The sequence below is a fragment of the Nelumbo lutea genome, chromosome 8, assembly GCF_056320005.1.
Source record: "Nelumbo lutea isolate HS-2025 chromosome 8, American lotus-T2T, whole genome shotgun sequence".
NCBI classification, from domain to species: domain Eukaryota; kingdom Viridiplantae; phylum Streptophyta; class Magnoliopsida; order Proteales; family Nelumbonaceae; genus Nelumbo; species Nelumbo lutea.
The window spans coordinates 46,827,731-46,855,304 of NC_142691.1; the positions used below are offsets into that span (position 1 = coordinate 46,827,731).

General features: G+C 36.7%; 1 protein-coding gene and 1 pseudogene across 4 annotated transcripts in view; both read left to right on the plus strand.

The window, feature by feature from the left end:
- Window positions 1–3,039: 3,039 nt before the first annotated feature.
- LOC148844003 (tropinone reductase-like 1 pseudogene) lies at window positions 3,040–3,968 on the plus strand (annotated as a pseudogene).
- A 146-nt stretch (window positions 3,969–4,114) lies between these two features.
- LOC148844004 (mediator of RNA polymerase II transcription subunit) overlaps window positions 4,115–27,574 on the plus strand; it is a 41,172-nt gene continuing 17,712 nt past the window's right edge. Inside the window, exons 1-5 of one of the 4 annotated variants that reach the window (XM_088958323.1) lie at window positions 4,115–4,212; window positions 4,446–4,490; window positions 4,580–5,070; window positions 5,186–5,220; window positions 12,058–12,115. In XM_088958323.1, the coding sequence (XP_088814449.1) occupies window positions 12,080–12,115 (36 nt within the window). In that variant the 5' untranslated portion in view covers window positions 4,115–4,212; window positions 4,446–4,490; window positions 4,580–5,070; window positions 5,186–5,220; window positions 12,058–12,079. Of the gene's footprint in view, window positions 4,491–4,563; window positions 5,071–5,185; window positions 5,221–12,057; window positions 12,116–27,574 lie in introns of all 4 variants that reach the window. The other 3 variants (XM_088958324.1, XM_088958327.1, XM_088958326.1) reach the window with 3 other exon arrangements.

Below are 27,574 nucleotides of genomic sequence, written 5' to 3' on the forward strand. Positions count from 1 at the left end.
TGCAACTTTTGATTCTAGGCTCTAGAATCGTATCTTTGTAGTGGCTGTCATCATCTTCATCAACCAATGTTAATGCCATAGCACTAGATGGTTTGGCCATGTTGGTATCACGTAAGATGGATAAGCGTGACCAAGAAAGGAGAACCTCGTACGGTTCAAGAGGACAACTCCGCCGAGGATTTGGTCTTATCTTGAAGACCTCGGCGGACAACCTCATCCCGACAACCCTGGAAGCCTCATCCAAATTGGACACAGATCTTCGGGTATAAGTAGGTAACCTCCGCTCAAGGTAAATAACTTTTGACTCTTTGGCCTTCATACTGTTTTTCCGCCTCTGCTCGGACCAGCATGTTTCTCTTAACTGCTCGGCTCAACCACCCATTCTCTTTACTGACTTAAGCGTTGGAGTACTTACTCGGGGAATAACTCCTCGGGCCTTTGATATCTTTTTTGGTTTCAGATGTTGCTGGGCGGCTTCGTCCTTCCACTTCGACTTCACCAGTTGGCAGAACAATTTAACTGTGACCTCAATTCGAAACACCTCGAATCGAACAACATCATATACAATACATGTCTTTATACAATCAAGAATATCTTGATCTTCAAGGCAATGCATTCAGTTTCTTCTTCTTTTTAAGTTTAAAGGCTCAAGGGTTGAAACTTGCGATCAATCTTCTCAAAAGCAAGATTATTGATGAAGCCTTTAAAGCACAATAAAATCCATAGGTTCTAAAGTTTTGGATATTGAGACTTGAGGTTACCGGTGGATTTAGTAATATGATGTCTTTTCTTAATATTATTTATGGTTGATATGATCCGAATTTAGCTTGGGATGCTATCCCGTGGCAGCAAGCAAACAATTGTTTCAGTGACAATTTTGGTTATATTGGTGTCTATAGCTCTAGTCGTCTATATATTCATAATTGTATATGATTTCATACATTAGTATTTACTAAACTCATAGTTTTCATCAAGAAATCACTAAAAAGAATGGTTAGAATAGACTCTATGTTTGGTTTCAAGTTGAAATCATAAAAAAAAAAAAAAAAGAAAATCATTAACAGTATGTTTGAAATGATTTAGGTTTCGTAAAATCCAAGTACAACATTGGGCGTAAAAGATGACCCTTAGACTGTACGGTACCTCATACACTAACCCATGTGACTCAGTATTGCATACTATATGCATTGAATATCCTACCGTACGGCACCATAAAATGTTAAATAATAAATATTTAATACTATTACTAACTTGATATTTTAATTACAGTTTACTTACTTTACAATATTTAATGTTAGGGTTCAATTATGATGATGATACAAAGACATGATATTGTAAATAATTATAACCGGCATTAGGTGGATTTTCATCATAATTCATGGAGGATTTTGATTGGTCAAAGCCTTCCGGTATCAATGTCATGTCTTCATTACAATTTATAATATCATATTTATAAAAATGGTTAATGAAATTAATAAGAAATCAAAATTAATTAATTTTAGATTCCTACAATTAATTAAACAATTAATACGATAATAAGATTAATTAGTAAATTTAGTTATAATTTTATTGTTATAATTATTATAATTAAGTTAATAAACTTAAATTTATTTAACAAAGTAAGGTGTATGTGAGGTCTATTGACCTTAACCACAAAGACTGCACTACAAATGTGATCCTATACACGCCTCCATTTTTGGAGGATGCCGATTAATATATATATATATATATCAGATACGTTGGGGTTAGCTTAAGATCCAATCTAATATTAATATAAAATCGAGCCTGAACCCAAATTGATATCAAAACGCAATCCCCAAGTCTTATTAAATTTCTTTTTTTTTTTTGAGAAATAATCTAAGGCTAACTACATTCTATAACTCAATCCAAAATTACAATAATTGTTCTAAGAATGAAGGAATCATAAATCAAGTATGAACGCTACATAGAGCAAGTCCACGACGTGCCAGATTATGGGGAGTAATATTTCTAGGTTCAAATCTATGAGAGGAAGAAGAAGGTGAGAAAGTAAACTCCTCCAACGCTGCAATCACCAAATTTCTATTCAATTCATGGTCTATTTGCTATAGGGTAAATTACAGATAGGTACCTTATATTTTGGGGTAGTGACAGATAAGTATCTTGATCTTTCAATTGCAACGCTTGACTATGCTAAACTTGTGAAAATAAACACTTAGGCCCATTTGTTAGTATTCTATCAGTTCAACATTATATAATGTAAAAAATATCATTCTTGTGTATTTTTGATATCATTATATGGAGTAAAAATCACTAGAGAATGTCGTTGTTAGAAAATTTGAATATGTTATTTGTTGTCCATGTGAGAATGTTATCATGGAGAAATGTTTTGTTACTTGAGAATGATCTAGAAATACACGATAAGGGTATTTTTGACATTATATACTGTTTGACCGATGAAATACTAAAGGATATGCCCAAATGTCTATTTTTGAGAGTTGAGAGTATTAAGTGTTACAATTGAAAGTTCAATTACATGTCACTACCAAGGTAAAAATATTCTCATAACTTTCTTTTTAAAATAAGGGAAAATTCCCAATAGGTATTTTGCAGTTTAGGCCAATTGTCCCAATAGGTATTTTGAAGTTTAGGCCGATTGACAATTTAATACCTGAACTTTAAAATGCGACAATCTAGTACTCGAACTTTCAAAATGTAACAGTCTAATACCCACGGATAACTATCTGTTAAGTGTCATGAAAAAGACACAAATGACCTTCAAATGTCATCTATTTTTTTTTATCAACCATCTGAAAGTCTGCAACAACTATAGAGGGAGGCCAAGCACCTACAGACTGTTGAACCATTGACCCAGAACCTAGTGGCCAGATTGGAATGGCACCCACCAATTGCCTGCACCTCCCTATAATCTACAACTGTTGGATTGGGACTTTTCAATCCGGTGGGTGCACTTGAAATTCGTGGGGAAGAGTGGAATTTCTAAGCTGATTGTGATGGTGGGCAGTCAGTCCATTCACCTCTTCGTGCCATTGATCTGACGCGTTGTGTCACGGGAGCTTGGAAGGCAAGGTTGCCTTGACCACCGGAGCAACGAGAGGCATTGGAAAGGCAACAACGACAGAATTCATAAAAAATAGGGCCAAAGTAGTAATCGCGGACATCCAACGCAAACTTGGCCAAGATGCAGCAGTGGAGCTTGGACCCAATGCGACCTTCGTCTCTTGCGATGTTACCCGAGAATTGGATATCTCCGATGCCGTGGATTTTACCGTCTCAAAACACGGTCATCTTGACATCATGTACAACAATGCCGGGATCGCCGGGAACATTCCTCCCAGCATCGTCGACCTCGACATGATGGAATTTGACCAGATCATGAGCATCAATGTACGGGGCGTTGTCGTCAGGATAAAGCACGCAACTAGAGTCATGATACCTCGCCTTTCTGGCTGCATCCTTTGCATTGGGAGCGTCATGACGTTGATGGGTGGGTTCTCGCCACCCGCATACTCCATTTCCAAGGGCGCCGTCGTTGGGATCATCAAATCAGTTGTGGCCGAGATGTGCAAGTATCATCTCGTCGTTCGCCATTCCGACCCCGTTTGTGATGGAAGAAATGGTCGATGTTTCTCGGCGTTGATAAGCAGCGCCTTGTGGAGATGGTTCAGGGTCTCGGAGAGTTGGCCGGGGCCAACTGTGAAGCTGAAGGCATTGCAAATGCTGCACTGTACCTTGCCTCTGATGATGCCAAATACGTGAGCGGTCATAATTTGGTAGTGGATGGAGGCTTCCATCGAGAGACTTGGGTTCTCCAGGATCGAAGACGGTGAATAGTGTGTTAGTAATTTTGACATTTCCAAAAGTCTTAATTCACACATGGGTCACGTGATACCGATTGCCTGGACGGTTCCCGGGTCGAACGGTCCGACCGTCCGGGTCAAAGGCGGTTCGAAAGCGTTGTTTTAAAGTTTGGGTAGTAAATTGGCATTCGACTAAATTACATGTACCTATTGAAAATTCCCTTTAAATAACGAACATGTGTGCCGAAGGTACGCGTGAGAGAAGGGGTAGTATAGTCTTTTTCTACTCTCCATAAACCCGTCGACCGTCGTCTTCCTCCTTCGATCTCTTCTCTCTGTGCGTTGAAACGCACCGCTCCGCTCTCCTCCTCGACCCTTCAACAGGGTCTCTGAGAACAGGATTGAATCGAGAGTGAGTTTTCCATTATTTTTTCCTTTTTATTTTCTCTCATTATTGGTTTGCACTACTTCGACCAATCGAGATCCCTAAAACATTTGATTTACTGGGGTTTACTGGTTGGCACCTTTTACACTGCACATAGACGCAAAACCTTGTTTTATGCTCTCATCTCGCCGACCTCTACCCTGCATTTAAACTTCGTGTACTTTGCTTTTGTGCTCCAATCCCACCATCTTTTCCCACAGAGTTCGGTGGTCGTAACCACTGAGAAACGTCTGAGATTGCCGGTTGTAAGTATTTGTCCTTTTTTTTTTGATATTTTTATGTTTTAATATAATCCATTCCTCATTTGTTTTAGATAAGATCTGCATTTTTTCAGGGTGCTTTCAACGAACCAGTTTGAGGTCTGCATTTGACCTGTTGCCACTGATGAACCAACGTTCTAAAATTAGAGGAAGCTAGTATGAGATACTTCTCGAAGTTCTAAAAATGGCCAAAAAAATGTACATTTTTGTCCGCAAGTTGAGGATACAATCTTTATTTTTATCACTGTTTTCTTAGATTCAGTTTGGAAAATCTTTTTGAAAGATTAGCGGGCTTTTAGAAGCCCGGTAGATCAAAAACTGTTTTTTTTTTTTTTTTTTTTTTTGTTTTTTCTTTTTTGTTTTAGACCAAAAGATAAGACCCCTAAAAGACCTAAAAGTCCAAAATGGTCTTTATTTGAAAAGCTACAACCGAAACTTTTGGTCTATTCGGGCTTTTCACCCACATCTGGCAAAAATTCGAACTCAACGAAACATCATTCGTTCTCCACTTTCGAAAGTGACTGAGAGGAACTTTGCCCCAAGCGACTGAGAAGCATCGACTCAGGTAGTTCTTCTCCTTTTAATTCCTTCAATCTTCTATTTCTTTTTCATCGTTCCATGAATTTCCCCTTCTTCTTCTTCTTCTTCCATCAAGTAGTAATAGACATCTTTTGTTGTAGGAGGCTAATTACCAGCTGTTCTTCACCGTGTTCAGGTATAATCAACTGCCATTGCTCTTTTTTTTTTTTTTTCGGATTCCATTGACAAATTAGGCTCCAGGTTAGGGCTTAACGTTTGTTAGTTTTCTATCATCAACATTTTTTGATGTCTATTTACATTTCAAATTTCTGCGATCTGAACCATATATACATCTCAAAAACGAAAAAGGAAGAAAAAGATAAAATAAAAATAGGTGGCGTAGCGAATGATTCAGTCATATTAGAAACACTCGTTTGATGCGGTTTGGTGAACTATTTGTTAGAATAACATAACCTATTCCATCTGCTCCTGTTACTGGATCGTATGAGCCATCAAAATATATGTAGGCTTCAGGATTTTTCTGGGGGGGTGTTTGGTGAACTATTTTTTTATTGCTTGTGGTTGTCCATAAGGTCCAGCTTTCTCCACCAGTTGCAGGGGGATCCAACACGCTTTGTTGGTGGGTTTTTGCATTGCACATGTCCCATATGCGTCTAAACAGAATGAGGAATTTTGCAATATAAACCTGTTTGATGTTAGGTGACTTGCCCTGCACGTTAATGTTAAAATTGTAATTTAAGGTGGTTGTGGAGAGTTAAGGAATTAATTTCCATTATTCAGACTCCAAGAAATGGACCTTTTAGGGAGGTTATAGTCAGTATTGATGATACTGTAGTTGGGGTTGTCTGGCCTTCTACTGTGATATACACTGGAGGGATCAATCCTCTGCTATGGAGACCCATCTCTGGAATTGGTTCTTTTGATATCTCTTCATATGATATTGATATTACTCCATTCCTAGGAAAAGTTTTGGATGGAAGGCATCACCAGTTGGGGTTTAGTGTCACAAATGCTCTTAGTGTGAGGTACATAGATGCAAATTTGCACGTATGGTTGGATAAACAAAGTGCTAGAACTAAAGGAAAGTTGATTAAATATGATGTCCAACCTCTAGTGATCACCTTAGTTTCGGACTTCTATGGTTCAAATGGAGATTTTCTTACTACAGCAAGTAGGTCTTTTCTTTTGGCTGGATGGGTGAAGTCTTCTCATGGAAACATCACAACCCAATCACATCAATACTTTGCTTATAGGAACACAATGAAGTTTGGGAACAATGGGAATGAGCAGGTTGTGAATCAAACAACAAATGTCAATGCCAATGTTTATTCTAGGCTCCCTTCTCATTTAGATTTTATTGATTTATCTAGAAGGTTTCCCCTTTATTTGTACACTAACTTTGTGGATCAAGGAAATGGCACCTTGACTTCAATTTCAAACCTGCCCTTAGGATTCAACCAGCAGTTGTTTTCACATGGCCAATTTGGTTTCTCAAGGGGAAATCTCATGAATCTGTAGGCTGCACAGGGTTCTATGATTGTAATGGGGAGTTTGGTAACCGGTAGTCTGGGAAGCACTTAGCAAGTATTTACATATGTTGGTAAAGATGGATGCTACTTCTCAATGAGGAGAATGGAATTGCAAGAGTTTCTGCACATACAAATGGCAGTCCATGCATGTGTCGTCATTTACATTTATATGGAATATAAGGCTACGTTTGATTGCAGTATAAACTTCATTCGCCATGGTCTAGATTCATGGAAGCGTAAAAGGGATGAGTGTAAATTTTGGTTTACTTTTGCTTCATGTATAGTTTTCCCTATCATTTCCTGCCCTTTCTTTCAAACTAAACACAACCTATGAAAGAGAATGGAGATAGGAGCTGGGTTATCTGTTTAGAGTAAGTAGGATGCAAGATGATCTTCACTTTTATTTATCAAAAAAAAAAAAGATGATCTTCACTTTATATGAGAAATAGAGAAAGAACTGAGGTAGCGGGAAGTTGGTGCAAATTTTGCATCAGTTTTTGGGATGTAAAATTTACACTCATTGAATGTAAAAAAGACAAAAAGTATAAATTTTGTATCAAGTAAAAATGAAAATCATAATTATAAACAAACAAAAATAAAACTGAACCAAGTACGACTTTTGCTCCAAAGATTTGCACTGCAACAAAAAAAAAGACAAAACAAAGGGTTTGTTTGGACCCCTCTCTGAGTGTTGTAGCTTGACTGGAGATTCTGTTATTTGGACCCCTCTCTTTAGAAGGAATCTCTTTGACTGGGAGCTTGAAGAGATAGTGAATATGTTGACTCTTCTCCAGAATCAAAAGGTTGACATTCTTTCAGAAGACAAGTGGTGCTGGAAGTGGAATCCGGATGGTGTTTTCTCTGTCAATTCATTGGCTTCTAAGCTTTGCAGAATGGGTGTCACTGATTTCCCATGTTCTCAGGTGTGGAATCCTATTAGTCCATCTAAATCCAACTTGCTGATTTGGACCATGGCTCTTGATAAATGTCTTTCTAGAGCTAACCTTGTGAGATGGGGCATTCAAATATTGGATCTATCTTGTGGTCTTTGTGGGAGCATTCCTGAATGAACAGACCATCTGTGCATTCACTGCCCATTTTCCATGTTCTCAGGTGTGGAATCCTATTAGTCCATCTAAATCCAACTTTCTGATTTGGACCATGGCTCTTGATAAATGTCTTTCTAGAGCTAACCTTGTGAGATGGGACATTCAAATATTGGATCTATCTTGTGGTCTTTGTGGCAGTATTCCTGAATCAATAGACCATCTGTGCATTCACTGCCCATTTTCTTCTCAGTTGTGGGACTATTTTCTCAGAGCCATGAACATCAGCTGGACTATGCCAATATCGGTAAAAGAGCTCCTCTGTTGCTGGAATATCAAAGGTCTAAGCAAGAAAAGGAAATTAGTGTGGAGGACTATTCCTAGTGTTGTCTTGTGGTCCATTTGGGCTGAGAGGAACAATAGGTTTTTCTGTAATAAGGCTAAGAGTCTAGAAGACTTAATTCAGAAAGCTGTGGGCAAGTTAATCTCTTGGGTGTCAGTTTCTGAGGAGTTTAGAAACTTGAATTTGTCTGTTGTATTTCGTTCTAACTCCCGGCGGAGTATATAATTGCTGTGTTTTTCAGTTTGCCTTTCTGGGTCTGATCACAGCTTGTATGCGTTGCTTTGAATAAATATTACTTTACCTTTTCCAAAAAAGGGTTTGTTTGGAAATTGCTATCAGAAAAAAAACATTAATATGCTAAAATAAAGTTCAGTATTTAAGGTATTGGGTTTAAGTTTGTCTAATTTTTTCAATTCTGTAAGATTTGGTTTCGTAATTTTTCGTACAGTGGAAAGGTATATAAAGTGAGAAGATCATAGCATGCGTGAACTGAACTAAGGTTAATGGGCCTTGAAAACTCAACGGAAGTGACTGCTGAGCTAAAAGTAGGAAGCTCAATCTCTATGAAATTGGTCCGATTATGTTCTCTTAAAAAGGTGGACTTATTCCATTGAGGGTTGGAGTAAAGTAGTTGGTGGGAAGCTCAAATCTCATACTATTGACCAAGACAAGTTTTTCACAAGACAAGACAAGCTCAAATCCCACTCGGAGGAATTTACTTGCATCAGATTTACATGATGAAGAGAAGCAAGTTTAGATATATCAACCTGGTTGATTATTGCTTTCTCCATTTGAAATGCTATAGTGAAGTTTTGCCAATCAAAATAAATGTTACAGTTGAGATTTTGTACATCTTTATTACTATTTTCTAGTTACTTTTCAAGGATATCTAAGTTTATATTTAGTATTGATTTCAGACTAGATTGAAAGATACCTACTTTCCTCTTGTATTGGGGTCTCTTCCCCCTCCTCTCTTTTTAAATAGATTTATTCTTATTTATAAAAAAAAAATCTTTTTTTTTTTAGATTAGACTGTATTCATTTCCTACAAAAAAAGTCAATGTCACTTTTCTTAATTAAATAATTGCCCAAAATTTTGAACTTCCACTGAAGCTGTTGTGAGGAGTGAAATTTAAGACTGGCATGTTTTGCAGAATGGCCACTCTTAGACCTGAACCTATGTTCTAAACTTCTAAGGTTTGTAACCCTTAGGTTTTACCCTTGCACCAGAAATGGTCCATGGTTCTAGATTGTTGTCTACACATGAAAGGGACAAATACAGGCACAGAACTGCTGATATGTGTTGGGCTTCTACGGTAAGACAAGGTGTATATTTGTCTTTTTGATAAATTCCAGACTTGTGTTAAATAACTGTTTTACAAGAAAGATAGAGGCCTTCATCATGGGACAGTAATACTGTTTTCAGAGAACATATACTGAACCTTTCGTCCCATGTTGTTACATTGTTGTATGCATATTATGTGTGTAGACAAGAACTCTCACCATTATTTAGCTTGTGGTTCAAGGAGCTTATGAACCTTGGAATTCTGGATATAGTGAAAAAGCTATTTGCTACTTTAAGTTATTTTCTATTGGTTCCTTTTTCATTTGATACATATATCAAATTTAAAATATTGCATTACAAAATGCAATGCAAGAGTTGTAATGTTTTTGCTAGTTAGTACACAATAGTAAAAACGTGAAAGACACACAAGTCAAAATAAAAGGCAAGGGGCCTCAAAATGAACAAATGCTATTGCTAATCTTTGATCATTGCAGGACTGAAAATTCGCGCTCCTCATTAAAGGTTGCTTCCCCTTTAAAATTTTATTTTATTGATTTCCTTTTGTTGACCCTTAACTTCTAGTTATTAACTAGTTATTAGTTATTTCTAAAACTTTTTTAAATAGTTTTCTTCCGTATGATCTTTTATGAACATTGATTTTGTTTTATATAGGTTAATGCATAAGTGGAGCTCGTAGATGATAACCACATGTCAATGTGTAAATATGTTATTTTGTATAGGGAAATGCATGAATTGGACCCATTTTAATATTTTATGTAAGTAAACGTGTAAGTGGGAATCACAAGTAATATTTGCATGTTTGAATGTGTCACTAGTGACTAGGTCCCGCCCATAAACATTTAACATGCATGTAAGAGGAACTGATAAGTATGTTTGCCAAGCGGTCTTTCGATCTTTCTAGCTTTTGAAAGATCTTTAAAAAAATTGCAACCAAACGGACTTTGGTCTTTGAAGATCTACCTGTGAAAGACCGTCAGTCTTTTGAGATCTTGAGCTTTTGGAAGATCTTCCTAAAAAGACTTGCCAAACACCTTAGTATATGTATGTAGAACCTCCATAGTCCAAGTCAATTTGATGATTGTGTTTTCCAACTAAATTAGAGCAATTGTCCATTGTAGTAGTAGGGCCTTCAGACTTTGCAAACAAGGCCAGCTACAGTTTGGATCTGTATTCAAGATTTCAAATAATTTTTCTAATAATATAATAGGATGCACCTAAATGTTCTTTGGAAATTGAATGGACAGGAATGTTTCCTGCATTTGAAGCCTTGAACTTGTCGCTAAAAATTCCACCATGGCACAAATTCATCCGTTTAGTGTATTTACTAGGTTGTGTTTATGTGACATAAAAGGAAACAAAGCAGCAAAAGACCTTGTACACCACTTAATATTGCCCCCAATCCCATTCAACACCAGAAATCTCAGTGAACATCCTTTTTAAAAAATGCAAATTGCGGTAGAGCATCTTGATGGAAAGGTGACTCCCCTTGCAATCTGAAGCCACAAGTTTAACAAGTAAAAAAAATTATTTTGTTTGAATTTCCTATCCTATGTTATCTCTACAAGTTAAGTGATCTGATTTGTTGTTATCAAAAGGACAAAGAACTCTATGATTTTGAAGGTTCAATCATCTAAGTTTACCACGGGGAATTGTAATTGTTTTACACTTTTTTTGATTGTTGATGTATTTTTTCATGAATATATTGTAAAATTTTTTTGAACTTTGGATTGTGGTTGTGAATTTTTTTCTTTGACCCAATATATGTTTGTTTATGCTACTTATTTTGAATATAGTAAAATTTTAGAGAAATAATCCTGGTGGAACTTGAAGCTACAACTTTTGGTGGTTAGACCATTAGTGTACCAAATAGGTTATACAGAATTACATTTTGCTCCATTTCTTCATTGCTTATGGAATATAAAAAAAATATTACTTATGAGGCCTACAGCTCCATGTTCCAAGTGCCTCACCTCCACCTTTGTCCTTTTAAAACCTTGGTTTCCATTGGGGGAAATCTTTTTCAAGATATTAGTCCACATTCCATTATTGTAGAAGATGATTTTGAGGTGCCTGAATCAGTAATTTTCCCTGAATAAATATAGGTCGAAGTTAAAGGTGTATGCCTTTGAGATTTGGGGCTTAGAAGAGGGCTAAGAGACTTTGGATATAGTCAAGTTGCCGAACTTGCTGACTTCTCTTTCCCTCTCTCTCTAAAACTCCTATCTATCTCTACTAGGAATGATCATGGGCTGGCCCAGGCTGGGTTTTAACAATTTGTTAACAGTCTTTAGGGCTGCCTGGGCCCACCTGCTCCCACCCCGGGCCTGATAATCTTAATTCATACCCAGGCCAGGCATCTGGGCTACTCCACCTTTTTGACAAAGTGCCTCACTGGAATAATTAATGCTTGATTAGAGGAATTGGTTTTCAGATTGTCTTTTAACTAGATACTATTGGTAGTTTATGGGATACTTTCAACTTTGAATTGGGTTGTATAGGCTCAGGCAGTCTCTGTCAAATTTACTCAGTTAATCAATGTTTGGTTTGAGGATTGGATTTTCTGTAAATTGGAAATTCCCTTTTAGTTAAGCTTTTTTTCACTTGGATTTTATCTATCCAGACCTCTCACTTTATTTAGTTAGACTTTTGAATGATTGATTTCTGACCCCACTCATAATTCTATTTTTTGCAATGCTTTTCTTTGTTTATTATTATCTGAGATGGTTTATTTATTTTTGTTTTTATTCCTACTTGGATTATTTTTTGACCAAGTATACTAAATTGGTAGGGATGAGCCAAAACTGAGGGCCATGGAGTGCGTGGTCCAGGGAATTATAGAGACACAGGTATGTATGCCCTTAATGTTCCCTCATCTCTCTCTCTCTCTCTCTTTTTCTATTTTTTTTTTCCGTTTTGCTTTCCACATCATGTATTTGAGTCTATGCAGAGTTTTAATGATCTTGAAAATGTTCTTATCGAACTCATTACCTTCTAATACTTGTGATGTTGGTAATAAATAAATGTTACAGGAAAATAAAAGTAAATATGTACATTTTAAGTTACTAATATTTTCGTATTGATGGCCAAATTGGTGTAACAGAAATTGAATATATGTTGTCTGTTATTTTAACCAATAATAGAAAAGTTTGTATTATAATATAGACAGAAATATATAGTTGATAACTTGATTTCTATATTTCCAAAGAATCTTTCCTTTTTCAGCAGCCAATTTATCACCACCATAGAATCACTTTCAATGATTAATTTCTCCACTCATTTCCGTTGCCTTCTGCATTATACTACTGCCATTAATTCTGTTCTAAAGGAACCCCCTCCCAGTTGCTCCTGAAAACATAGTGATTAATTTCTCCATTCTCATTTCCATTGCCTTCTGCACATCATATACTACTGCCATTAATTTTGTTCTTAAGTAATCCCCTCTTTCCAATTGGTCCCAAAAACATAGCGACAACATTCCCATCCTCATCTCTAAAATATCCCTCTATGCCAGAAAATCCCGGATTCCCCATGCTGCTTCTACCAAAATTTAGCTTCAAAAAACCTTTATCCAGTGTTTCCTAATTTTTCACCATTTTTACTTTCTTTGAGGATGTACCTGCTAGGATACTACAACAACCCAGTTCCTAATTATGTCATTGACCAAGAAAGGCTCAGAAATCTCCATGTTTTCTCACCCAATATGCCACTTTGACAATGATGCTTTCAATTACTGCTTCTCTACTCCTTTCTCTCTCTTCAAAAACTTCAGCATTCTTTTCCTCCCTTAAAGTCCAAACCACTGCAGCTCATGTACTTCTCCACATTATTCTTGCCCTTTTCTTTGGCCACCGAAGGTCATGGAAGCAGATAGACTGGACACACTTGAGGGAAAGTTCCACCTCCACCCGAAGAGTATATGTTGTGCGTTGAGGTTATATTATATAATATTGCAGAAGAGAATCTTAGATGCAAGTTATATACACTTGAGCAGGGACTTTGGATTAGTAGTACTTCTTTTATGTGCTAACAATATTAAGTTAACTTAAAATAATGTTGTAACATCATGGACTATTGTTTATTACCAATGAGAAGGAAAGTTCTTAACTATCCTGGTATGCGACCTCTACTCTTCTAGTCTGTTCTCTCCTGGAATTGCTAAAAGATGTTAGTATGCTATCTAGGTTGACAAGTATCCTATCTTGACACTTAAAAATGGGAGTGGAGTCTTTATCCAATTCATTTAAAATGCAATGTTTCATATATGGGTTGCATATTTGGGTAATGTAGGTTGATGGTTGACCATTGACAACCTCAAAATGTGTTACCTGGGTGTGGGGGAGAGTTTTTAAGGGACCGTTTAACAACAGAAGTAGGTGAACTGAATGACTGGTTGCTTTGTGTTTTTAGTGAATAAGTTATTCAGGAGGTTGTGACCTACTTAGGCTGTGTTTGGCATGTTTTTAGAGAACTAATTCTGATGAATTTTGTGATCCTAGGAATTATTTTAAAGTTCGGATTGTGATTATTTTTGATCAATAACAATGAAATTTCATTAAAATAAAAAATGAGTACAAAAAATTACACAGTGCAACTTTCAGGAAAATCCCCATTTTCCGAAATTGAACAAATTCCTTTTCAATGAAGAGTGGGAAAACCATTGGAGGGATTTGGTTGCTAGAGCCTTACCTAAAGTTACCTTTGACCATTGTCCTATTAAGTTAGGCCTGAAACTCTTAGGAAGTGGACCTTGCCCCTTTAGATTCAAGAATATGTGTCTAACCCACCTTGATTTTGTGTAGGGTTGAGGAGTGGTGGAATGAAGAGTTAGAGGGGGGGGGGTGGCGGGGAGGTGGTAGGGAGTAAAGTTTCATAAAAGGCTACAAAGGCTTAGATCCAAAATAAAGGAGTGGAATAAAGATCACTTTGGGAAATTGGAGGAACATAAGGCTTCTTTTTTGTCTCGGATTGAGGAGCTCGATAATAAAGAATCCTTGAGGAATATGGATGAACAAGAAAGAGAGTTGAGAAGACAATAAAGGAGTTGGAAGAGGTTCTTTTAAGAGAAGAGATTTTGTGGAGGCAAAAGTCAAGACATAAGTGGATAAGGGAAGGGGATGGGAATACAAAGTACTTTCATGCCTTGGCTAATGGGAGTAGGGGTGGATTCAAGCCGAATAGCACGAGGCTCGAGCTCAGCTCGAGACTATTCTACAAGGCTCAAGCTCGAGCTCGAGTAAAAAATTCATAAGCTTGAGCTCGGTTTGGCTCAATCTCGATTTTGAGAAAAAATATTTTATAAAAATAATTTTTTTTTATTTGATATTTAAAAAATAAGAATTATAATAATTAATATAAGCTTGCGAGCCTCACGAGCCGAGCTTTAATAGGCTTGAGCTTGGTTCGTTTCATAATCGAGCTAGTGAATTGGGCTCAAGCTCGAGCTCGGTTGAAACCGAGCCGAGCCGAGCTCAAGCAGCTCGTGAAAAGCTTGGCTTGTTGCCACCCCTAAATGGGAGGAAGAGAAGGAATTTTGTTTCAAAGTTATAATTTGATGGTAAAGAGGTTACTAATTGGGAAGAATTGAAGAAATATCTAGGATGTTTGTGGACCATTTCAAGTTTATACTAAGAAGACCTTTGGATAACAGGCCTAGGGTGGAGGGAGTTGATTGGCCTAAGTTATGTGAGGAAAGTGTGAGCTGATTTGAAAGGGATTTTGAGGAAGAGGAGATTAAATAGGTGGTGTTATAATGGCTTCTTATCAGGATTGTTGGGATGTGGTGAAAGAAGACTTATTTGGGGTCTTTAGGGAGTTTGCAGATAGACATATAGTGAGTTTTGGAGTCATTGCCACCTTTCTAGCCCTTGTTCCTAAGAAGATATATGTGGGACACCCTAAAGATTTTAGGCCAATTAGTTTGGTGACGAGTATCTATAAACTTTTGGTTAAGGTTTTGTCTTTGAGGCTTAAAGTAGTGTTACCCCCATTGATAAGTCAAGCTCAAGGGGCATTTGTGCAGGGGAGACAAATAGCTGATCAAATATTAATAGCTAATTAATGTGTGGGGGAAATGAAGAGGTCAAGCCAGCAAGGGGTTTGTAAGTTGGATTTAGAGAAGGCTTATGACTTAGTGGATTGGAGTTTTTTGTTAGAGGTTCGTAGGAACTGTGGTTTTGCTGACAGGTGGTGTAAGGGCGTGAAAGGTTGCATTAGTTTCTATCACTTTTTAGTTTTGGTAAATGGTGTGGTTATGGATTTCTTTCCAGCTTCTAGAGGATTAAGGCAAGGTGACCCCCTCGCTCACTTTCTGTTTATTGTTGTAGCAGATGTTTTTCAATAGGTTACTCTCAAAGGCTAATAGGGAAGAGAAGAGATAATAAAAGGCTAGAGGATAGGTAGGAATAGAGTCCTAGTGACCCATCTTTAATATGCTGATGATATCATTATTTTTTGTGAGGGGGACGACATAAGGAGAGTGAGGAATTTGAAAAATTTGATAAGTTTTTTTGGAAGTGTTTCTAACCTAAAAATAAACCTCAATAAGAGCTGTGTGGTGGGAATAGGCTTTAGTGAAGGGGTAGAGTGCCTAAGTTGTATGGCTGATCATTCTTGGCCCATCCCAACCCATAAATTTCTGGGCTTGGGCCCAAGTTTTTGTGTGCAAGACTGGCCCGTCCTGGGCCGCATCAAGCTCGGCAATTTTTGGGCCGGGCTTGGGCCCAACACTTAAATCTTGGCCTAGGCCCAGTCCACAATATAATATAATATATTTTTAAAAGTATATTAAAACATTATATTATATATGTTATATATACAAGTATATTTTATTTTATACTAAATGTTTATTATTTTATATAAGATATGAAAATTTTAAGTTCTAACATATAAATAAATATTAATTAGTTACATGTCTGGACACTCAAGTCAACTCAAGCATGTAAATTGTCTTCCTAGGCAAGGTCTTCATTCTCAATGCCTAAGCAATGTGAGACTTAGATAAACACTCAATGGTAGCACTTTATTTGGTGTTGGTCCAAGTCCTACATTGCTCAAGAATGGGCATGTAGGCTTACCTTCATCTATAAAAGGATAGGTAAGCCAAGTCAAACCAACTCTAAGAATTAAAGGAGGCCCATGCCTTTTTTGTGCATAGGCCCAAAGCTTAGCCAAGCTCAATTTATCTCGGGCTTGTGCCATATTTTTTTTGCATATATTACATTTAATTTAATTTAATTTAAAATATAGAATTTTAATAAATAGAATGTCATAGGCCTGGAAAGCCCAACTCGGGCCCAAGCTTGGTCTTGTAAACTAGGCCTAGGGTGCGTGTCGGGCTGGGCCTGGGCCTAGGTTAAAGCACTTATTATTAGTGCTAAACTCGGCCCGACCATGATCACCCCTACTAACTTGTCATTGATGCTTCTTGGCCTTTGTCTTATCTAGGGCTCCCTCTAGGTGCTAACCCAAAGGAGAGCAACTTTTGGGCTTTAATCCTAAATAAGTTTGAAAAGAAAAGATTAGCAACTTGGAAAAAGAGCTATATCTCTCTAGGAGGTAGAGTAACTTTGTTAAGAGCCACTCTAGCTAACTTATCAGTTTATTTATCTCTTTGTGTTTAGGATCCCCTTTAGGGAGGCAAGGAAATTGGAGAAACTAATGAGGAATTTCCTGTGGGAGCTAGGGGAAGAGAAGAAGGATCACTTAATAAGGTGGGAAATAGTGTGCAGGAGCAAGGAAGAAGGTGGGTTGGGGATAGGAAGTTTGGTTATAAAGAATATAGCTTTGTTAGGTAAGTGGTTGTGGAGATGACCCTTGGAAAGCGGGAGATTGTGGCATGAGGTGATAGCTAGTATTCATGGCTGCTTGGAAAATGGTTGGGATGCTAGTGTTTCTCACCGGGCTACCTTGGCCACTCCTTAGAAAGTGATTCACAATACCCTTCTTCAATTTCTTAACTTTGTCAACTATAATGTTTGCTCAAGGGATTCTATTAATTCGACTCTCAAAGGCCTTTTCCCTTCTCTCTACTCTATTTTCTTATTTAAGCATAAGGTCATTTCCAATTCTCTTCCCTCCCCATTTTCTCCTCTGTCTTTAAGTTGGAGTTTTGGCTTTTGTTGTGGTTTAAGAGATGTTGTACTTGGTGATGTTTTGCAACTCCTTCTGGTTCTTGATAATGTCTGTTTAGATCCTTTAAAGTCAGATAAGAGGATTTGGTCCCCCCATCCAAGAGGTTCCTTTTGTGTCTCGTTTTCAAAGGGCCTTTGTTCTTTCTCCACTCAGTGGGTCTTTCTGGTTAAGGAGCTTTGGGCTAAATTTGTCCCCCTAAAATTATTTTGTTTTGCTAGAAAGCATTTTATGGGAAAATCAATACTTCAAGCTGCTTGTAGAAGAAAAAACCTTTTATGTGCTTGTCCCCTAATTGGTGTATTCTTTGCAAAGCTAATGGTGAGGACTACTTTCACTTGCTAATTTCCTGCTCTTTTGTGGTTGCTATTGGGGATTGGACTTTTTCCTTGCTTGGATGTAGGTGAAACCTACTCATTGAAGTAAGTCTTACTTTTTGACCCATTGGATTTTGTGGATCACTAAAAGAGGGAGGATTTTGTGGAAATATATTAGAGCAGTTGCACTTTGGACAATTTGGGAAGAAAGGAATGCAAGAATTTTTCAAGAAAAGGAATGAAGTCTCCTCGAAGTCAAGGAGTGCATCTTAACAAGGGTAATTCATTGGTTGAGAATGTTGGATTCTTTCCACTGTTTTCCTTTGATGACTTCTGGAGGAATTGGTCAGTAGTGGCAAATAGTTCCTCCGAGAAGGAAAGGGTTACTATAGTGTGGACCCTGCCATTGGAAGGTTGTGTAAAGTTGAATTTTGATGGATGTAGTCAAGGCAATCTTGGCCCATTAGTAGGAGGGGTTTTGAGAGATAATGATAGCAATATCTTAGCCTTGTACTCAGGCTCAGTGGGAATAGGAGACTCAATTAGAGCGGAGTTATTGGCAGCTTTACAAGGTATTCAGATTGCAAATGAACTTGGTGTTGAGAATCTTCAAATTGAAGGATACTCTAAGGTTGTTGTGGGTTGGTTAACAGATCTAAAATCGGTCATTTGGTGCTACCAAGGATTGAGGTATTGGTATTGGGTATCGTATTGGACAACTTGGATATGGATATGAATATAGATACACATTGAAAAGCGTGTGGATATGGATGAAAAGTATGAAAACGCATGGATATGCTATGAAAATACATATACATTCTATAAATACATTAATAAAACTAAATTGAAGATCAAAATAATCACAAATAGTATATAAATACATATGAAATGTATATTTATTGGTATATATGAAGAAATATATTACAATTAATATATGGGAATGCATAAATATCATATAGTTTTATTTATAATGCATCAATTGAGAGTCCAAGACACAACATATGCACCTATTATATTTTAATTATTTTTTATTTTACTATTTTAATTTTTAACATTAACTAAGATCAACTAAATATTAAATTCTCAATTGCAAATTAAAATATTAATTAATAATTTATAAAAATATAATCTTAACTTAAAGTATATCAAATTTGTTAAATTTTAAAATATACATATCATGTACATATTCATAATTTTTAATTACAAAATTGATTATTCCATTATTAATATTTTTATTTATATAAAATTTCTCAAATAAAAAATCATTTCTTTTGAAATAATTATAGATTAATGGATTTGATGGATTCAATTTAATGTTACATTCTTGAATATTTTGTAAACAATATTTTTATTTTTTGTAAATAATAAATAAGTTATCAATTATTAATGTAAATTAAAATATGAACTAATAATTTTTAAAAATATATAAAAATTTTAAGATACATATCATGTGCAAACTTATCAATTAAATATTAAAATAATTATTCTATTAATATTTTATTTGTATAAATTTCTTGATATTGAAAATCATCTTTTTATATAAACATGGATTTGATTGATTATTTATTCCATTAGTTTATAAAATACTGTTTTTGAATATTATTCTTTTGAATTTTTAGTTAGAATTGTTTAATATAAACATGCGTTTTTAGTTTAAATTGCATGTGAAGACAAAAGTTAATAAAATTTATTTTATTTCATTTATAATCACAAGATTAAATGTGGCTTAGTGGTTTAGAATTGCATTTAAGGTTTAAGGCATTAGGCATAGGTGACCTGAGTTCGAATCACCAAAACACAACGTATCGGCCTATATCGGTGAATATCAGCTGATACAATGCGATACAGGCCAATACGCATATATATATCACTGCAATACGTAAGACTCATGGGATACACTTCTATTCGTAGCCTATACTGTACTGTCATAGGCCGATACCAATACAATACACCTCATATTGGATGTATTGTATCGATATTTACTGTGGCTGATTATCTTGCTAAACAAGGGGTTTTGAGGGAACATCTGTACTGGGCTACCTTGTAATATCATCTCTAGTGCTCTGTGCTTTTTTTACATTTCAAGGGAAGTTGCATGTCATGCCTCTCTATGGGATACTTGTATCAGTTCCCATATTTTGATAATAAAATTCCTATTCAATTATCAAATAAAAAGAGTACAAAAAATCAAGAGGGCGATAAGCTCTCTTAACTCCCCTAGTGCTTTTTACATGTTACAATTGAGCCCAAAATAAATTCTCTCTGCCCACTAATCAAAAAAAAAGAAAAGAAAAAAAAACTCTATTCACCCCTTTAGCCAAGACATCAGCATAGGAATTGGTACTTCACTTAACCCAAGTCAACTTCAATATCCTCTGTTAAAAATCTTGAATTTTGACTGTTGCCCTCCATTTGCAATCAGCCCATTACGATTTTAGAATCACCTCCAATGATCAACTACTAATATTTAGTTCCCTTGTCCTTTGCACGCCTTACATGACATGCAAATTCCTAGTTCTTGAGTCACCACCAATTGGATTCAAAAAATTGCAAGTACTTTGCCTTTCATTTCTAAAACACCTCCAATGCTTGAGGGGCTTAGGTTACAAACACTGCTCCCATCCAAATTAAGTTTAATAATCTACCATCTGGAGGGGACCAAAGAGGAGCTGTAACAACCTTGTAAGGGGCTGAATCTGCCACTTCCAACTTCTAATCAGAACATCCACTGAAATATCATTAAATATGTTTCATGTTTTTACCCAGTGGACCACTCTTATGTTAATTGCAATGTTTTAAAGCGAAAAGCGCAATAAAGGCGCAAGGGCCATTTTGTGCCTGAGGTGCAAGGTGAGGCACATGCCTCTTTGAGGCAAGGCACACAATTTTTTGAAAAATAAAAAAAAAAGAAAAAAATGAAAGTATAATGAGAAAAACTGAAAAATAATGGGGCAAAGCCCTTGCTTTAATGAGAAAAATCGAAAAAAATGGGGTGGATCCCCTGTTTTTATGAGAAACTGAAAAAGCCAATGGGGCGGAGCTCTTATTTTTGTGCAAGAAACATGACTGCAAGTAGGGGTGCTCATGGTTTGGGTGGGCCTTTTTTTTGAATCGAACCGGTAGTATTGGTTTTCCAAAAATCAATAGCTGGAACCAAATCGGAACCAGTCGGTTAACCGGTTGACCGGTTCGATTAACTGTCGGTTTGGTTTGCCAGATTTTCGATTTTTTAATTTTTATAATATATTATGAAAAAATATATAAAATATTATATTTTAAATAATAAATAATATATAATATATTATAAATATATATTTATATATATAATGCATATTTATTAATTTATAATATATAAAATATATATAATATACATAAATATATATAAAATATGTAGAAAAGCACGTATACCAGTCGATTCGGTTAATTGTCGGTTTTTTATATTGGTTATTGAATCCGAGCCGGTACCTTTGGTTTTTTAAAAACACCGAACTGACCAGTTTGGTTAACCGATTTTTCTGTTTTTTTTTTGCTCACCCCTAACTGCAAGTCTGAAGAAGAAGGGCAGAGCCTAATTCCTTCCGATGTGAAAGTCAATAGAATCGGTTCAAAATCCTTTGAGTTCAATACAAACCCAATTAAACAAGATGATTTTCTATCGCTAATTGAGAGAGGATGGGGTGGTTGGTTGAGAATACCTCTGAAAGAAGAGGAGACGACCTGGACGAGAGATTTCCTCCGAGAGGTGATTTACTCACAGATAGGAATAGTGAAAGAGCTCAAACACGTTCACAGAGGGAAAGCGCTTCTAATTCAACAAAATGAAAACCGTTGGGGAAGATTCATCCGATTAAGCTGTTAGGAACTCGCCAAAAAGCTAAGGTCAATCTGCATCTCGGAAGAAGAAAAGAAATTAGGCTGGAAGACTTTTTTTGAAGTGCTCGACTCCTTCCCTAAGCTTGGACCTTTGAATCCTCAATTGCATTCCCATCTCTAATGAACGGGCGGAGCAGAGTTGTGAAGGTTGGAGGTTCAGTCCATATTTCTATTGCCACCTACTACGATCTCACTTATCGTCTCCACTTGAGGAGAACAATCAATATGACGTACTATGCGAAAGTCGTTTGAAGGATCAGGTCCATCTACATTGCTACTTGGCATGAGAATGGAACCAAGATCATCAAGTGGGGGGTTGACATCCTCATATGCTCCATAATCTAATGGTTCTTCATCAGAAATTATTGTGGGAGAGTCAACAACCTTTGCCACATCACTTGTCTCTTGAAACTCATTGGGTCTTGGATATGTTGCCCTCTTGAAATTTATGTCACGATCTTCTTCATCTAAGAGACACAAGGGATGACGAATGCCACATCCCTTTGAATTTGAGGAATCAACAATAGGTGAAGACTACCTAGGATTCTCAATTTTAATGGCACCCCTCATGCTGTCGTCCTCCAATTTTAATGACACCCCTTATACTTGTAGAGATTTGCCTCAAATTTATGATGCGTGTGCCTTGGGAGTCGGTGTATCCTTAGGACCAACTACAACAGAAATCACATCTCGTAGTGTCTCATCAAAAAAGGACTTGTATACCGGGACCACCATCTCACATATGAATATGTGCATACACCATATCTACTCATCCTCGGAATGATGAATCGAGAATGAGTATTAGTATGAAATAACATCTGCCAAGCTAGTGCTACTTCTTCTAAGGTGCGCTTCTCACGTAGCTCAAAGCTGAATTCGAGGGTATTTCTTGGGATGCCTTGATCAAAGCCAAATTGTCGAGCAAAGCAGCTTGGATAATAGGGTTCTAACCAAAGATCGGAGCCTATCCACATAGGAAGAAACCGTGATCGAATATTGATTAGGAATTCAAATTCTGATTCTAAGAGATCATTTGTGTTAAGCTTTTCCAGATCTTCACTTTGAGCATAGGAAAAAGGCTGAAAAGTACAATAGTTGCTGTTACAAAAAGTCATCTGTGCCTGGAAAACATTTTGGAATTCAGGTTGTAAACTTGCATATCTAGCCAAATGAGGATAACTCTCTGGGAATTCATGATCCGACTGACATCGATAAAAATGACGGAAGTGTTCAACAAGCCATCCCACTACATAATGAATAGGAAATTTGGCATTTGCATGCCCAAGCCCTTGAAGATGTGTAGTACAAACACCCATACCATGATGAATCAAATCCAAAACTACGGGGGCTAGGGAAATGCAGGTACCTTGAGCCATCAATGAGGCCATATAAAATGTCTTTGGACAAAGCGACTAAGCCAAAATGCTAAATAAGCTGCTAGTTGACCCGTCTTTGAAACAAATAAAGGAAGCTTCTCTTTAGAAGAAGAGCCAATCACTTTCTTAGAGCCAGAATCAGTCCTCTTGCTATTTCTGCCCTTAATTTTTTCTGAAGGGGAGTCTTCTCCATGTCCATAAATGATTTCTCCCCTATAGAAATGTTCAAGCCAATAGACCCAATCAACTTCATCGGTATTGAAATGTTGACATAACTATGCATAGATTAATAATAATTCACCAACAATAGGAGAATACATGCGCTCACCACTCTCCATAAGGGCAAATAAATCTTGATTGGTGGGTATAAACTCTTCATAAGGAATACCTAGAATGGGTAGTCCACCTATCCGGTTGATATCAAGCAAAGAAATCCCAAGTTCACTACCACCACAATGAAGAGAGTTGGTGCAAGCACTCCACATCTCACAAAAGGCTTGCCAGACGTTTGGGTTACGATGATATGGATATCTGGAAATTGCAACAGCCCCATAAATTCTAGCTTGTTGAAGCTCTTTTTCATAATCCCTTAAGATTACTTAAGTCCATTCTAGCAAACCCAAGCAAAAATCAGTTAAACCTCTAAATCTGAACTTATCTCCTCACCTCTGTTTTTGTGCTAGCATATGCATCAATGGTGGATATGAGTTCTCATTCATCTTCACATTGACTAGGGCATTTGGTGAGTTGTCAATCTTCTCAAGAGTAAGAGCTTTAAATCTTGCTCCAGCTACTGAACAACACTCTACTTGTCCCATGAGTCTATTGTGATCAGTCTCAAAGTCACCAGATTGTACTTCCATTGTTTGTATCCAATTGATAAAACATTCATTTGGGGCATTTATACCCAACTTTGAAATTGGGATGGACCTATAATACTCTGTCCCAAAACTGACTTGTTGACCATTTTCATTAGGAACACATTTATAATTTGACGTGTCCTGAGACATTCCAAACTGAACAATTTGCATGAGCCATCTACATAAAATAGAAGGAGATAATTAAAACAAAAGGGAGCACTAAGCTCCATACAAATTGTCATTTTTAATACTCACCATAGGGCAGTCTTCAAAAAACTGATGGGTTCAAGGTCTAAAACATTGAACTTCATATTACTGATGAGCTCATAAATATTCCAAGTGATAGTTTTGTTATTTTCTCAAAATTTAAGCTCTATTTAAAGAGCTATCCACAGTTGAAGTTTTCTGGTGCTTAAAGGAAATAATTTAAGCTAGTATTTTGTGATATTATAGTCAGTTCATTACATTTTGAGTGGCAATTTGTTTAGTTGGGCTGACATTCAACCCAACATTCTCTTGTAATAGAATTTTAGATTAGCATTTCTAATCCAAAATTTTCTTGCAAGAGATTTCCAAGTTTTAGAGATTCAGTTTCAAATTCTAGGGAGGAGCCAAATGGATTTTATACTAGCTACAATGTGTTGGGGACAGATGTGCTGGTTTACCACTTGGTTACAGCACTGTTGTCTACTATTAGAAGCTGATTTGCCACCAGTTACAACACTACTAAGATGTGCCGGGGACAGGTGTGCTGGTTTGCCACTTGGTTACAACATTATTGTCCACTATTAGAAGCTGGGTTTCCACCAGTTACAATACTATTAAGATGTGTTAGGGACAGATGTGCTGGTTTGCCACTTGAGTACAGCACTGTTGTCATGGTTACAACACTATTAGAAGTTGGTTTGCCACCGGTAAGAGCACATATTGTCATGGTTACAGCATTGCTATCCATTATTATGATGTGGATCTTATCCACTATTACAGCACAGGGTGTGGATCTTATCCACCGTAAAAGGAGAATTTTTAGTGCCATATATGGGTATATTTGCAAAGAAATCATACAATCAATGGATTTGAAGTCTATAATCAGTTTTGATATACAACAAAGAGCTTTAAACTCTACATTGGTTTTCATAGTGATTGGAACCAATAACTCCAAACAAAGGGAAAGATAACCCTTCCAAATAGAACCGTAAGGTCCAAGGAAAGCTGTGTCCTCCCATAGTAGAACTGTTGAGTCCAAGAAAGACCAGTTGAGTTTATCAAAATGGTAGTTTCCCAAATGGAATTATAAGGCCCAAAATGGAACTATTAAGTCCAAGGAAGAACCAACTGATGATCAAAGTGGTAGCTTTCTTGGTAAAAAAGAGAGAAATAAACAGAAGAAGAGAAAGAACAAAAGGAAAGCAGTTTATTTGAGCAGTTTCAAAGAAAAGTAACGCCCCAAATTTGTCTTACTTGGCAAAAGACAAAAAAAAATTATACAACAGAAACAGGAATTTATAATCCCAAGAAGGTAATTCAAATTTGAATTACATGTGATAAGGATTAAGGTCAAGCCTTATCTCCTTTTACCTTATCTCCTAGATAAGAAGATAAGACTTGAGGGGGAAATCTGTTTATGATTAAAAATATATGATGTAAACAAATAATATAAATAAATAAAGCTTGAGGGGGGGCCCGGGTTTGATAGCTGGCCCACTCTACATAAGTTCAAATTTTAAGTTCTGGTCATGGGGGGGAGTTAAGCAACCACCCCACGTATGAAGAGTGGGGAAGTTGCTCTAACTTCCCTACCCCATAACTGTCTCCCTTTATATAGGAGGGAGAAGAGAAGAGAAGAGAATTGGGCGGCAGATAGAGAGAAGGGATGAGAGGAAGAGAAGAAATAGAGGAGGGAATGAAGTTTGGCTGATTGAGGTGTAAGGATAGGCTTACATAGGTATAAATCATATAATTTTCCTCTATCCTTTTAAAATTTTATCTACTTTAATCTTTATCTTATTCTCTCTTTCTCTCTCTCTAGAGTTCTAGTAGAACTCTAAATCTTATCACTAGAGTTATATTAGATTTCTTTCTCTTACTCTTTCTTTAATTAGTTGTATTATATCTGATGGATTCTATCCACCACAAAAGAAATATTAAAATAGATAAAAAAATGATTAACTTTGGGAATCACTACCCTGTTCGATGGATCTTATTCACATCAAAGAACAAGATTCTCAGTGGATTTCTCAGTTTGTTACAACATACTATAAATAAAACTAATATCTAGGATAGGTGTGTTGATCTGTAACAACACTTTGCCACCTGTTGCAACACTTTTGTAGACCTGAAAAAGGGGCACACATGTTACAGTGGCAGCCTATATTGCCACTTGTAAATGGCAGGCTGCTGGGTCCCACTGTCAATGGATCTTATCCACTTAAAAAGGTGATACCACATGTGTTGCAGACCTGAGAAGGAGGACAGATGTATTGGTTTGCTGCAGCCAATATTGCTATTTGTAAATGACAAACCCTTAAGATCCACTATTTCAGTTTGCTGCCAACTGTTACAAAGGGACCCATTGTCATATGAGGTGGATTTTATCCACTTTAATAAGATAAATTACATTGCCCCCTGAATTAGGTAAGATTCAATCATCCACCTCAGTTATAAAAACAAAAAATATATATCTAAATAGATAAATAAAATATAATATGAATTCCCACTATCAAATTAAACTAGTGGGTCCCACCTGTTAGCAGGGCCCACTATGGAAATATTTAAATTTTAAATATTAAAAGTGGGCCATGCCCACTAACAAATCAACCTAGTGGGTCCCATTGTCAAAATAGTTAAGTTTTAAATCTTAAAGTGGGCCATGCCCACTAACAAATCAACCTAGTGGGTCCCACCTGTCAAAGGGGCCCACTGTTAAATTGTTTAAGTTTTAAATCTTAAAGCGGGCCTTGCCCACTATCAAATCAACTTAGTGAGTCCCACCTGTCAACGGGGCCCACTATTAAATTATTTAAGTTTAAAATCTTAAAGTGGGCCATGCCCACTATCAAATTAAACTAGTGGGTTCCACCTATCAGCAAGGCCCATTGTCAAAGTATTTAAGTTTAAAATCTTAAAGTGGGTCACGCCCACTAACAAATCAACCTAGTGGGTCCCACTTGTCAGTAGGACCCACTGTCGAAATATTTAAGTTTAAAACATTAAAGTGGGTCATGCCTACTATCAAATCAAACTAGTGGGTCCCACCTGTCAGCGGGGCTCACTATCAAAATATTTAAGTTCAAAACATTAAAGCGGGCCATGCCCATTATCAAATCAAACTAGTGGGTCCCACTTATCAGCGGGGTCCACTATCAGAATATTTAAGTTTAAAATGTTAAGGTGGGTCATGCCCACCATCAAATCGGTATAGTGGGTCCCACTTTTTAACGATTAACGGGACTCACTGTTAAGGTGTATAAGTTTAAATATGCAAGTACCCAATGGTGTATGGGTCCCATTACCTATCTACCAATTGTGGGGCCCACTCATTGGTATAACCGTTAGGAGTCCAAATTGATGGGACTGCTTGTACATGTTATTGGGTTTAACCCTTACAAAGTAGCTCTTTCACATAAAATCAGAATCAAAGGGTATTTCCTTTAAGGAATATAATTAAGGGGTTTTAGCAGACATAGTGCATATTTATACGCCGTGAATATGGAAACCCTAATTCTAGTCAAGTTCTTTTTTCTTGAATTATG